The sequence below is a fragment of the Onychostruthus taczanowskii genome, unplaced genomic scaffold (genome assembly GCF_017590055.1).
Source record: "Onychostruthus taczanowskii isolate IOZ18803 unplaced genomic scaffold, ASM1759005v1 scaffold61, whole genome shotgun sequence".
NCBI classification, from domain to species: domain Eukaryota; kingdom Metazoa; phylum Chordata; class Aves; order Passeriformes; family Passeridae; genus Onychostruthus; species Onychostruthus taczanowskii.
Window position 1 is genome coordinate 1,292,500 of NW_024503790.1, and position 12,911 is coordinate 1,305,410.

The 12,911-nt window shown below is 49.2% G+C and overlaps 1 protein-coding gene across 11 annotated transcripts in view; it reads right to left on the minus strand.

Moving 5' to 3' along the window:
* EIF4G3 (eukaryotic translation initiation factor 4 gamma 3) overlaps window positions 1-12,911 on the minus strand; it is a 143,804-nt gene that overhangs the window by 17,961 nt on the left and 112,932 nt on the right. For all 11 annotated transcript variants that reach the window (XR_005953751.1, XM_041419432.1, XM_041419430.1 and 8 more), the window contains 8 exons: window positions 9,170-9,340; window positions 7,965-8,162; window positions 7,008-7,154; window positions 6,491-6,727; window positions 4,339-4,443; window positions 2,896-3,028; window positions 1,746-1,840; window positions 111-204 (listed from right to left, as the gene is read on the minus strand). Coding sequence is in view for 10 of the 11 variants with exons in the window: in XM_041419432.1 (XP_041275366.1) it covers window positions 111-204; window positions 1,746-1,840; window positions 2,896-3,028; window positions 4,339-4,443; window positions 6,491-6,727; window positions 7,008-7,154; window positions 7,965-8,162; window positions 9,170-9,340 (1,180 nt within the window). In the remaining variant the exon portion in view is untranslated. The remainder of the gene's footprint in view (window positions 1-110; window positions 205-1,745; window positions 1,841-2,895; window positions 3,029-4,338; window positions 4,444-6,490; window positions 6,728-7,007; window positions 7,155-7,964; window positions 8,163-9,169; window positions 9,341-12,911) is intronic.

Genomic DNA, 12,911 nt, shown 5'->3' on the forward strand with positions numbered 1-12,911 from the left:
TTTGATCCCTGTGGGTCCCTTCCAGCTCAGGACATCCCATGACTTTGTGAACCCCACCCAAACCTGCTCTTCAGCAGCAAAGCTGAGGGTGAGGGTCCATCCCGACTTACCCATCTCGCTTGCCTTGGCTCCACCACTGCTGCCCTTCCCCCAGCTGCCCAACTGGGCTTTAGGCACGAGCTGAATCTTCTCATCTATTGTGGGCTGTAAAACACACCAGGACATACAATTACAAGGGCAAATCGTGCAGTGTAAAAATAAATGGGAGATTTTCTGGCAAAAAATCTCCCTTGTGAACACCAAAATACACTTCACATGTTTCTGGAAGACTGAAGTGTGGCCCAAGACAAGGGACACGAACAACAAAGGGCATCACAAAGAGTCTCTTCCAAATGCCAGTGAGAGACATTCACAGTGAGCAGGAGCTTCTTTATATTGGGAATTCTGAAGCTCAGGAAAGTGGAAAAGCTCAGTATATCCAGATTTGAAAGAAGTTCAGTTTGTTAGTGATGTGTAAGCCAGTTTCACTATCCATCAACTCTCCAGTCATGGCTTTGGGGGGACCTGCAGGGCACCAAACAATACAGAGGGCAAAGGATGACAACAGGTCACAGAACCTGGAGGAAGAAGCGGTGTCTGGCAAGAAGAGAATATTGATTTTATGATGTTCAGTGCGAGAATTTATTGACAAGGAGGTTGTGACCTCGCAGATCTCAAGGAAGCTCCTCTCTCCTTCCAAAGCAGCTGCTGGGGAACCAGCTCCATTTGTATGGAACAGAGGAGAAGGGCTTTTCCCAGGTGAGCTATAAGCCCAGGCAGGAGGAGGCTGAGCCTCTCCTGCTAATGAAGTTTTGGAGATTGTTTTATGAGTTTCAGAAGGAACAAACTGATTGGATCTGCACAAAGGCTGCAGTCTGTCCAGGTCCTGCTTTACAGCTCTCCAAGAACCCAGGCACTGAGTGTAAAAATTCAGCCAAGTGACATTAAGTGGGACAAGGGAATATTTAGCAGTCAGTGACTTATGCAAAGGTCAGACTTCTCCTTGGCAAGAAAACCCAGAGCTGTTCTGAAGTTCAACAAAGGAGACATCTCCAGCTTGCCCAACCTGCAGCCTGAAAAACTGTCCCAAATTCACCAGTTTAATGGTGAAATAACAGGAAGATGCACATCTGCAGGATGAACATGAGAGTTTATCACATGCTGGGGGATGCAACCATGCCACCAAGTCGAGAAACCTCTAAAGCAGACACAGCTCTTCCCATTCTACTGGAGCATCCTAAGTCTGGAGTGCTGCTGTTTGTGACACATCAAAAAGGATGTGGCCTCCCTGTTTTATTGAGGAGCAGCATCAGAATAGGGTCTCAAGAACTTGAGGCAGCCAGGTGTTTGAGACTCCCAGGTGATGTGTTTGAGAGCCATGGAACATGGTGCTGTGCTGCATCTCCATATCACACAATACCCTGGCTCACATTTTCACCACTGAATAAAATGCAGATTTTCTGACTGTGAGAGCTTGTGGATTACTAAAAGGACACTGTGAACCTGAGAAATAAAATCTGCACACTCCTTTCCCTCAGGACAAAACAGGAGCATCCAGAAGATAATGCAGCCTGATTTACACACAGTATTAACTCCGAGGATTTAACGTGTCCCAGCCCCAAGTTTTGACCTGCACACACTGTCCTGATCCTTCCTGGACTAACAGATGTTTTATTGCCCTGAAGGAGGCTTGTGCTGGCACCTACCTTGGTGATTTTAAGGAACTTGGTGGGGTCCAGCACTCTGCTGTTCTTTGCCCCCTGCACAGTGTTCCAGCCGCCTTCGTCCACCCGCGGGACACCTGAGGAGGACAAACAGAGCCATGCTCAGCTCAGCTCAGCCCAGCCCACTGCTCTGACAGGCAGGGTCCTGCTCGGGAATGTCCTTCCCTCTGGCATGCCACAACCAGCCTGCCTGGGCTCTCACACAACAGCTATCGCTCCTTCCAGGGCTGCTTTTGGAAGGGATGGTTCCTGGCTGGATTTCTCTGCATTCCTGTGGGTGCTGCATGTTCACAAGCTCATGGAAGGAGCAGGTGAGATGAGATGAGATGAGATGAGATGAGATGAGATGAGATGAGATGAGATGAGATGAGAGATGCCTTCCCTGACCAGAGCCTCCCTCATCCCACAATTCCTGCAGCACTTGGCTGGTCTGACACAGAGCCCCTCAGGCACTCCCATGATTCTCACCTTCTCCTGGTGTCACTTTTAGGATAATTAAAGTCTATATGGATTTTCTTTACACCCTGTTTTCAAAGCACTTTCATTTGACAATCTCTAGAGAATCCCCCAATGACTAAAGAATCCCTGAAAATTACTTTCTCCTTGCCCTGCTCTGTCTCAGTCTTTGTTTTCCCAGTCACTCCAAATTCATTTTCAGACAGTGCCCTGAGGGCCAGGAGCAGTTTAAGGTGATGCCAAGACACCCCCTCACATAGAGTCAGCACCTCATGACTTTAACAACTAAAGACAACATGGTTACTCCTGGAATGAGATGTTTTTCTCTTGAAATGAGACTCTGCAGTGCCTGAGAATGGATGGCTAACTGACTCCTAAGTAGTAACTTGTTAGAACAGATTTCTGGCAGCCTGTCATAAAATCAAACATGGTTTGCATGAATAGAATGTATAAACACCGTGGTTGGTTATTTTCACCCATGAGATTTGCCCCTGAAAATCCCCACAGCCAATCCATAGCAGATCTGTTCCTTTTCCAGCCTCTGGCATATCAGGCCCCAATTTCCTTTGCTCATTACACTTAGGAAAAAAAGCCCCACAGATTTTTGCCTTTGATGTGGGATTCCCTCTAAGGCCATTGGATGTGAAAAGAGCAGCCAACTTGGCTTTTACTTTACCCGGTCTCCTCTTGTCTTTGGTCATGAGTTGTTGCACCTTCCTCTGTTCTTCCTGCTCTTCAATCTTGGCTTCTTTATGGATCTGCTCGATGGTCTTGGGGCCCTGGTCTGCTCTCCGTGACACCCAGTTGCACTGGGGAAGAAGCAAAAAAACCAAACACGTGCTCAGGAAAACTTCCAGGAGAGCATCAAACATGGGGAGTTTGAATACTGGGAACGAGGCCTCATCCTCCCACCCTTGTCATGCCTTAGAGGGGCTGGAGAAAATCCTGTGGAGCTGGGATACATCATGGACATGGTTATCCCAGCAGCTGAGAGCAGAGCCTTGTACTCAGGTACAGAGACTGCAGCCAAGACCTGACCGAATTCAGGACATGTTAATCCCCAGCCTGCACATTCCCAGCTCCTCTTTCAAGGCTCAGAGGAAAGAGAAGAGCTGCTGTCACTCTGTTTATGACTGATACTCTTTGTGGGAGCCTTTCCTCCAAGCTTGAGGGAAGAAATGAAAATTAAAAAAAGCAAGAAGTGACTGATTTTAAGTTGAAACACCACTCTGCACTCCAGGAATGGTGATGGCTGACACAGGAATCCTGCAGAGGAGCAGCTGTCACTCCAAAAACACTTTCCTTGCTTGATGTGTCTTTTCAGCCATGCAGTGCCCAGACCCCTCCAGCCCTGGAATGACCACACTGTCCCTTATTTTGCTGCAGCCTCATTAAAGCTCTTGGGGTAATTATCTATGTGCAGCCAAAATGGTGATTTCAGCCTCCACACAACCCAAACCAGCTCCCCTGGGGGGGAATTAAAGTTGCTGGGAAGGTTTGTTCCAACCATGGTCACATCTTCACCTGCACAGTGTGGGGACCCCCTGCACCACACGTGTACTGCACCAGGACAACGTGGAGACATCTCCTGGCTTTGGACAGCCAGACTTGGGGGAGAAGGGGAACAGATCTCCCCCTAACATTCCACTTGAGCTGTGAATCCCTGCTCTTGCATGAGAGCTTATCCAGCCTGGATATGGAAGGGAACATGACAGACTGGCATGGGAGCTGGGTATGTTCACCTGCAGGACAGAAGGCCCCAGGGCTCAGAGCCCTTACAGGGCCTAAAGGGGCTCCAGGAGAGCTGGAGAGGGATTGGGGACAAGGGGGAATGGCCTCCCACTGCTAGAGGGCAGGGTGAGATGGGGTATGGGGAAGGAATTCCTCCCTGTGAGGGTGGGCAGGCCCTGGCACAGGGTGCCCAGAGCAGCTGTGGCTGTCCCTGGATCCCTGGCAGTGTCCAAGGCCAGGCTGGAGGGGGTTTAGAGCAGCATGGAACAGTGGAAGGTGTCCCTGCCATGGCAGGGGGTGGAACGAGATCATCCTTAAGGTCCTTTCCAACCCAGACCAGTCCGGGCACCATGATTTCACACTTTTACTCACTGGAGCTAGCACCTACCAGCCTTAGGTCTATTACATCCTGAAGCATGAACCGAATCCTTGAGGAGGTTTTCCTCTCTTTCACAATCTTCTCCATCTGATTAAAATACTGGTCCATGCGGGGCTAGACAAGGAAAACATCATCAGCACGTTGTGGAGGAAAAGGAAAACACTCCTTGGAGTGGCACCCAGCAGGTCCTGCATTCTGGGATTTCTGTGCTAGAAACATCAAGGACTCAGGGCTGCTCCCCAGAGAGGTGAGTGCTGGGTCTTGTACACTCCTCCAGGATGGATTTGACGGTGCACAGGGCAGCATGTGCAGGAGATGAGGCACAACTGTGCAGGCACACACTTTCTCTGGGTTTTTAATTGCACAAACTGTCTACACCCTCTGCATGTACATAATAAACATTATATCCATTAGAAATCCATCTCAGTCTGAGCTTCCCCTCCTCAAATCAGCTGTGTGCTTACCTCAGCCCAAGAAAAACTGGCTCAGGGGAAAAATGGGTACAAAACCAGCCTAAGACACATCATTCCATGGTTTATCCCCTGAGCTGAGCCAGGCCAGACTGAGCAGCAGCTCTGGGTCCCTCTGCAAAAACAGTTTACTGGGCTGAGCTGTGGGAAAAAAACCCTACAAACTCCTCATCAGGATAATCATGATATGGTGGAATCCCAATAGGTTCACACTAAAACATCAATTTGGATCAGCAGAGAAGCTCCTGTTAGGTCTAAATTTGGCTCACCAAGCTCTAAAAAGCCATTTTCTCAAATTAGGGCCTCTGGTTGTTTCAAACAAGAGTTTCAGAGCAGTTTTCTACCATGATTCCCATTCTCTTCACTAAAAAACAACTAAATCCTTGTCCTTGTAGTTAAAGAAACAAGAAAAAAATCCATTAAAATTTGTGTCTGGCCTTGCCTTGGAAAGCTCCAGCTCTGGGAGCAAATGTTTCCAAAGTTAGGCATGATAGGGAAAATATTTCCAATGGACTTTGTTTAGAAATTTTAATTAAACTATGAATAACAGTTCAGCTTCAATAAAAACACATAATAAAATGTCTACCTCATTAAGAAGGATTCTCTCAGTCTTGACAGAAATAACCAATCCCAAAGATGGGACAGAGGCCTCTGGAATTGCTCCCTCGCTCTGTGCCCCACCATGCCCCAGCTCGAGGGTGCAGAACCAGCAAAGCATCAAAATGTTGGCTTTTACAGTGCTCCAAAAGACCAAAACAGCATCCAGGCCTCGTCCAGCCTGACCTCAGCCTGGAAGTCAGAGCTGGTTTTGCTCCCAAAGCACACGGAGAAACTGAATCCCGCTGGTGCTGCGCTCACAGCACAGGGTGTTTGCCTGGGACTGCTCATAAACCACGCTGGTTTGGTCAATGCTCACAGAACAGCCTGGGAAATTCCTTCCCCTAAGGCTCAGCACTGATCCACTGTGATCCCTGAGATCCCTGAGAGGAGAGGGAACTCCCTGCCCGGGGCAGCTGAACACAATTAGCTCCGTTTGCTTCCAGAGCCCAGTCCCACGGATTCCTGGCAAAACCCTTGAGTTGCTCATCCCAAGCCTGGTTTTTGTGAAGGAGCAGCAGACTGTCTATGCCAAGAGAAGCTCTTGGAGTGCACAGTGCTCTGTGCTACAGATATATTTGCTGGAAAAGGGGGAGGAAGATGCAGGAGTGCTGCGGCTGCAGAACAGCTGCCACATCCCAGCACATCTGGACACAAAACACAGGCACCCCCGAGGCTCAGGTGGGTCTTTGGACTGGTTAATGAGGGTGTTGCAGATTTAACCTGAACAACACATTTCATGGTGGCTTTTGTAGGTAACATAAATTTTCAACTGGAAATAATAATGTTTTGGGAACTACAAAGGAAGAGGGACATTCGACTTGGAAAAAGGAAATGTTGAGCATTTCTGGGCTGTGTGTTTGGACAAAATCCTTGGAAATAACAACTGGAGAACACAGTTGAAAATGATACAGAATCTATTACAGAGCAGGGAGCGAGGCCAGGTCATGACGAAACATCCACAGAGGAGCGGATGATTTCCTCATGCCATATGGAAATTCCTGAAGAAAAAACAAATCAAATAAAAACACCCCACACCCATTTTTCCAGCTCTGCCCAGAGAAGCTCATCCCTCACTCCCATTCCTGCCCCACCTTTGCCTTCTCAAAGTCCAGGTCCTTGCCAATGGTCGTGAGCAGGCGGCAAAGGCACTCGAGGGACTCCTCGTCGTGGTTTTTCAGCAGCTTCACCACGCAGTCGTGCATGATGGCCTCTGTCAGCATCTTCAGCTTGAAAAGCTCGCCGATGAATTTGATGTTCCCGATGGATCTCCGCCGGGCTTTGTCCTTGGCCTCTTCCAGCTCGTCGTGGAGCCGTGTCTTCTCCTCTGGCTGTAAAACAGGAAACAGCTCTGCAAAACCCCGTTCCCAGTGCACAAAACTCTTTGAAAGATCCAGTTTTATGTTCATAGACATTGTTCCCTCTTTTACTCCTAAAGCCCAGAAAGATGCTGGGATAAACCCACTGTCAAGGCAAATATTTTTTATTATCCCCAGGCACAGGACAGAATGAAAGTCTCAACTCCAAAATCCCCCCAAATCAACTGCTGTTTCAAAAGGAAATCATTTTCTGAGGAAGCTCTGAGAACTTATGGAGAAAAACACCACTTACAGTGGTGGCAGCTTCGAGTTCTTTCTGCTTCTTTTCAAAGACATCATCGTCAGCCTTGTCCTTTTCAAATTCCTTCTGGCAGCGATTTAACAGCAACTTACGGAAATTTACTGTGCTCCCAGGTTTGTCTGCCATGGGCACTTTCAGCTGGAGTGAGAAGGAAGAAAAACATCAGCAGAAATAGGGATAAACTCCACAGAGGAAGGGTCATCCAATAACAATTTATTTTGCTCTTCATGTTGAGCTGCGTGGCTCTGCAAGGCTGTGAATAAAGCCTCACATCAGGATTTCCAGTGGAGTTTTACATTGCAGATGTAAAGTCACACTCCAAACTTGGCTGACACCACCTCCACCCAGGGATGAATTACATTTCCATCCACATGATCCCTTAAAAACACCCTCTGCTTGAAAACACTCCTGCTCTGTGCTGAAGGCTTAAGCCATATTCCTTCACTGCATGTCATGAAGGACCTGGGGAAAAGGGGGCTCTTTTGTCCCAAATTCACCATCTGAGAATGATCTGTGCAAAGCCTGGCTCATCCTGGGCTCCCTTGGAACTGACAGACATAGAAAGAGCAGTCGTGGTTGCCCACCCCAGAAATGTCCAAGGCCAGGCTGGATGAGGCTTGGAGCACCCTGGGATAGTGGAAGTTGTCCCTGCCCATGGCAGGGGGTGGAATGAGAAGAGCTTTAAATTCCCTTTCCTGCTTATACTATTCCATGCTTCTGTGATTCCATGAACTTCCCAAACACGACTTATCTTGCGACCAGGTGGAGCAAGGAGTCCTCAACTCCCGACAACTGCTCCAAGGAAATCCCTCTGCCTTGGGCATGGCCAAAAAACCAATATTCCACATTAATTATTCCTACTTACACTCAGAAGCCACCACTTAACTCTGCTCTCTGCAGTTTCTGTTGCTGCCCCTCAGCCCAGGGCAGCTCCCGGGCGGCTCTTACCGTCACCAGGCAGCGGCACATGTTGGCGTAGGCCACGGAGAAGCTGGGCTCGTCGATGGCCTTCTCGAAGACCAGGTCGATGACTCCCTTCAGCCTCTCCTCCGTGTCCACCGTCAGGTCTGTCACCTGCTTCATCAGCTGGTTGAACATCTGGGGCGTCAGCTTGTTCAAGATGCTTCGTACCTTGCGGAACAGCTCCTGAGGGACAGAAACACTGCAAGCTCAGGCACGAGTGGGGCAGGTGGATTTCAGGAATGAGGCAGGATGCTTCCCACAGGAGAATGGAGACATCCTGTAAGAATGTCTGGGAAGCTGAGTGACACACCACATGTTTCTGGACAGCCCAACTCCAATCCTCACTTGGCTACCAAAGACCAAGACTATAGGGCAGGAGTTCTGGGAACACCCAAATGCACTTGTCAAGTGCAACAGAGGCACAAAGCCCTTCCTGTCAGAAATACTCTTCTTTATATCAGTTTAATCCATGAGATATAAATTAATAGGGAGTGGCCTCTGTCTCCTTCAGCGAGAGGTAATCAACCTCTCCTATAATTCACTTTAAGGTACTTTATTTTTTCCTATCCAGGATGATAATGAGATCAACAATGCCATCATTAGCTCCAAGAACAGAATTCCAGTGTCCTTCAAGACCATTCCAACTTATCCTACAAATTACAAGCTTGACCACCAGACAAAAACCTCCTCCCAGAGCAAGTGCCCCATGGAGGAGAGGAGGGACAGAGGCAGCTTCAGACAGAACCATTGGGCTGGGCAGGACCAACTGAGGGATTTCACAGAGGAACCTCAGTCTTGCTGAGCCAAGGGCTCTTGGCTGGTGCCTCAGTCTTGCTGAGGATTCAGGGAAGAAATGTTGTCTGAAAGGAGATGAAAACTAAGTTCTGTGCTGGGAATGTAAGGAATGTAATTGCTTTAGAACCAAGACAGAAACATTCCAGTAAAACAGAAGTAGGAAAGCAATCCTGGAAGAGAGACAGGAGGTTGTCTGGTGTTCTCTGCTTAATATACAGGACTGGTATTTAAACACCAGGTCAAGAATAAACACACAAAAAATACCATCAAGGTAGGGGAAAACTGGGATTCCAACGGGAATTAATTGCCCTTTTTCACTGTCTGATACAAGAGGGAAGCCAAATTACCACTACCTGGGGCAGCTGCTGCACCCTCAGACCTGCTTAGTCTCTCACCTGGGTTTTGACATTTTCTGGGTCCTCCGTTTGGTTTTCCCTCTTCAGGCTCGGCTTCCAGGCGTTCTCTGCCTTCTTCAGGTGCACATCCTCCTTCACACACACAGTGATGATCTTCCTGGGCTCCCTCCTCTGGCCTGGCTGAGATCTCCTCGGTCCAACATTCAACAACTAGGACAAAAACATTCCCTGTTATATCCCACTTTAAGCTCACGCTGGGTAACACATCCAGGGCCAACACCAACACCCGCTGACGGCACCACTGACCACCAGCACGTCCTGCTGGGACACCAGGAGTCCCTCTGACCCAGCACTGCTCCGGGCTGCTCCCAGGGAATGTGGAGACACCCAACACATCCCTCTGGGCAGCTCTTCCCAACAGAGAGATGGGATGACTCTGCCTACACAACCTACACAACCCGGTGGCGCTCCGGGTGCTGGGATTCCAGCAGAACCTGGCAGAACTGACCCCAACTGGCCAAAAGTGCCTCTTGGGATCAGAAACTGCATAACTGTGAGACACCACAGCAAGCTGTGGAAGAATTCAGCCCTTACAGGTGTATTTCAAACATGCCATCCCAAGCACTTAGACAATGACAAACTGGCAGCTCTGCCAGAAATGTTAAGTTTTACTGGAGATTTCTTCCAACAAAGCCATTTTGTGATGGGAATTATGTAAAACACAGTGATGGAGCATCACTTCAGCTGCTACACTTGAAAAATATGGATCCTAACAGATATGGACAAACTCTGGGTGGTTTCACAGAAGAAAGGGAATCAGGGTGCTTTGGAACTGCCTAAGCACCTCTGCAATCCTGTGTAATGTGATGCTCCTCCTGAACAGGCACAAAACCTGCCACTGCTGGGGAGTTTTTCACCAGAGGTACAAGGGTAGGGGACAAGACACCCCCAAACCTCCTCTCCATCATCTGATTAAGGACTAACAGTACCAGATGCTATTGGGAGGTTGCTCTTCCCCCACACTCTTTCACATTTCTGAACTCACTTATCACAAATGGCCAACCTCAAGGTACAAATTAAAGCAGCAAAACTCCATTATCAAACCTGGTACTTCCCACAGCAGTAATTAATCTGCTCAGCAGCCACTCATGGAAGATGGGCCATTTCAAAAACTGCTTTGTTCAACAAAGGGATTCAATGAGCATCAAAAAGGCCACTGCAGTTACTTGAAGAGCTTCAATGAATAGGAGGAAAGGGCTCTTGGCTGGTGCCTCTTATGTCATACATCAGCCACAAACCTGGTTGGTGGTTACTGAAAGGCAAAATTATTCTTAAAGGCAGGAGGGAACTGAACCACCTGCTTTTGACAAGGTAAATGTGTGCAAATGAGTAGGATCACCAGCAGTGCTGGAGCTCTTGTTTGGGATAACAGCAACAGAGGAAGATGTTGTCAGAAGACAATGACCTCATGCTGAGGAGTGACATGTTCCCAGTGGTGCCTGGGAGAGGGGTCTGAGGGGCAGGGTGTCACTGGGCTCCCCTCAGCTTACAAAGACCCCTGTTCACATCCCCTGCCATGCACAGAAATAGCCCAGCAGATTATTCAAACTGCAAACCCGTGAATGCTGTAATTCACAGAATCATTTATCTTGGAAAAGATTGCCAAGATCATCAAGTCCAACCACTTGTAGCGCAACCACAGCAGCTGATCACTCCTGAGGAGTCAGCAGTGGAAGAGGGAGCCTTCAGGATGTTTCTGTGTGTCAGACACCTTCCTAAAGCAGACACTGATCTCTCCCTATTTCCCCTCTCTGCTCCCACCCTGAGCCCTGACTGACACCAGTCTGGCTCAGCAAGGTCTGACAGCAGCCCTGCCACACACACCACCTCTGGTGTTACACAGTTCTGCTGCCCAGGCTCTGACCACGCTGCCAATGTGGAGAGAAGACACTTCCCTCCAGCTGAAAGACCAGACAATGATGTCACAGAAACTGACCGGCCACAGCCACGTGTGCCAGAGCTCAGCACGCACCTCCTGCCCGGGGACAGCTCTGTAATCAGAGCCAGGCTGCAGTGTGCCCTGAAATCCCAATCCTTTGAGCTCACTCCCCCCAGAACGGGCAAAGCCAAGGAGAGGTGACCTGCAGCCACTCCATCTCCTGCACAGAGGCAGCTCTGGTCTGAAGGACCTCCCAGACACGCCAGGCTGTAACGCACGGGGACGGAGTCGCAGAGGCCGGCACTTCCTCAGGCACAGAACTTCCTCAGGCACGGGTCCATGCAAATGTTCCTTTTCAGCAAACATCCACCCCTGAGGGAGGTGACTCCCTTGGAAAACTGAAGGATGCACGGAGCACCAGCATGTCACCTGTCACCTCCACACATACGGCTGCCTTTGAGCCCAGACCTTTCAAGCATCAACACAACAAAGGCCTTCTTTGAGACTGTATGTTTTTAATATCTGTGAATAAACTCAGTTCCAACTGTGTGATTAGGTTTTCAATCAGTGAACAGAAGCATCCTTTGAAGATGTCATAACAGATGGATCTAACTTTTAAGAGAAATAGTCTAGGGGTCTGGGGTTTTTGGCTCCAGATTTATACAGCAAGTTAAAGAGGTGCCTGAGCTCAGGCCTGGCTTCCTGTAAATAATGATGGTTCTGGAGCATGGGACAAGTACCAGGTGTTCCTGCATTAATCTGAATGACCTCTCTTTCAGAGGAAGACACAGGGAAGGAAAGCAGGACAACAAAGGTACAGGACTCCTGCAGAGGAGCCAAAGACTCACAGCAGCATAGACTGGCCTGGTGCTCCCACTCAGGCTGCAAGTCATGGAAATACTTTAGAAACCATCCAAGGAATTAAGGAAGTGCTTCTTCCTCTGTAAGAGGCTTTGAATGTAGACAGTGAAATTGATCTTTGATGGTGGGAGGGGTTGTGCCTTCCAGAAACAAGAACTGAGGTGATTTCAGTTTCCATCACCTCTCAGGAAGGACAAAGCCAACGCAGCCGGTGCAAGGACGGACCCGTCCGCTACAGCCCCACATCTCTGAGTTTGCATCTCCTCATCTGCCACGCTCACCTAACCCTGCCTACACCAAAGAGCCTTCCCATCCTGTCCTGTACAACTCCACCCCGCTGCCGTCCGACGCAACATTGGTTAGTGCCAGAGACAGTCATAAAACACGTTCAAGCAAAAAGAGGGAAACAAAGACAAAAGCCAAAGAAGCGAAACAAAAGACTCTCAACGTGCCGGAAGCGGTTAGCGCTGAGCTGCTCGACGTTATTTGGGGCAAGGAAGAGGCAGTGGTTTGATGGTTCATGGCATGGCCTGTGCAGAGGTGGGATGGCTGGGGACAGGCAGCGCACACGCAGGGGTGGCCATGCGTCACGAGAGGGGAACGTCTGGCATTGCTGGGCTCAGAACCCTCTGATCCTACAACCGCCGGCGTCGAGGACAGGCTGGTTAAACCACGTCACCTTCCAGCCCTCCTCCAGAACAAGGCAAGGAGAGGCTCTGCTCTGCAAAGGCGCAAATGTAAGATGTATGTTACGTGCTGAATGCTCCAAATGAACGGGGTAAGCAGGACTTACCTTTTCTCCCCCTTTCCACAGGTCTGCAAAGTGCAGACCCTCGCGGATCCCGCTCGGGCCAACGTCCCAGCATGCCCTCAGCTGGTGATGTCCCACCCACCACTGAAGACTGCCTAGAGGGGTACAACGCAAGTCTTGTTTCGGTTTTTTTTAAACAAGGTTGCACCTTTTTGTAAAGTTTTCTGCCA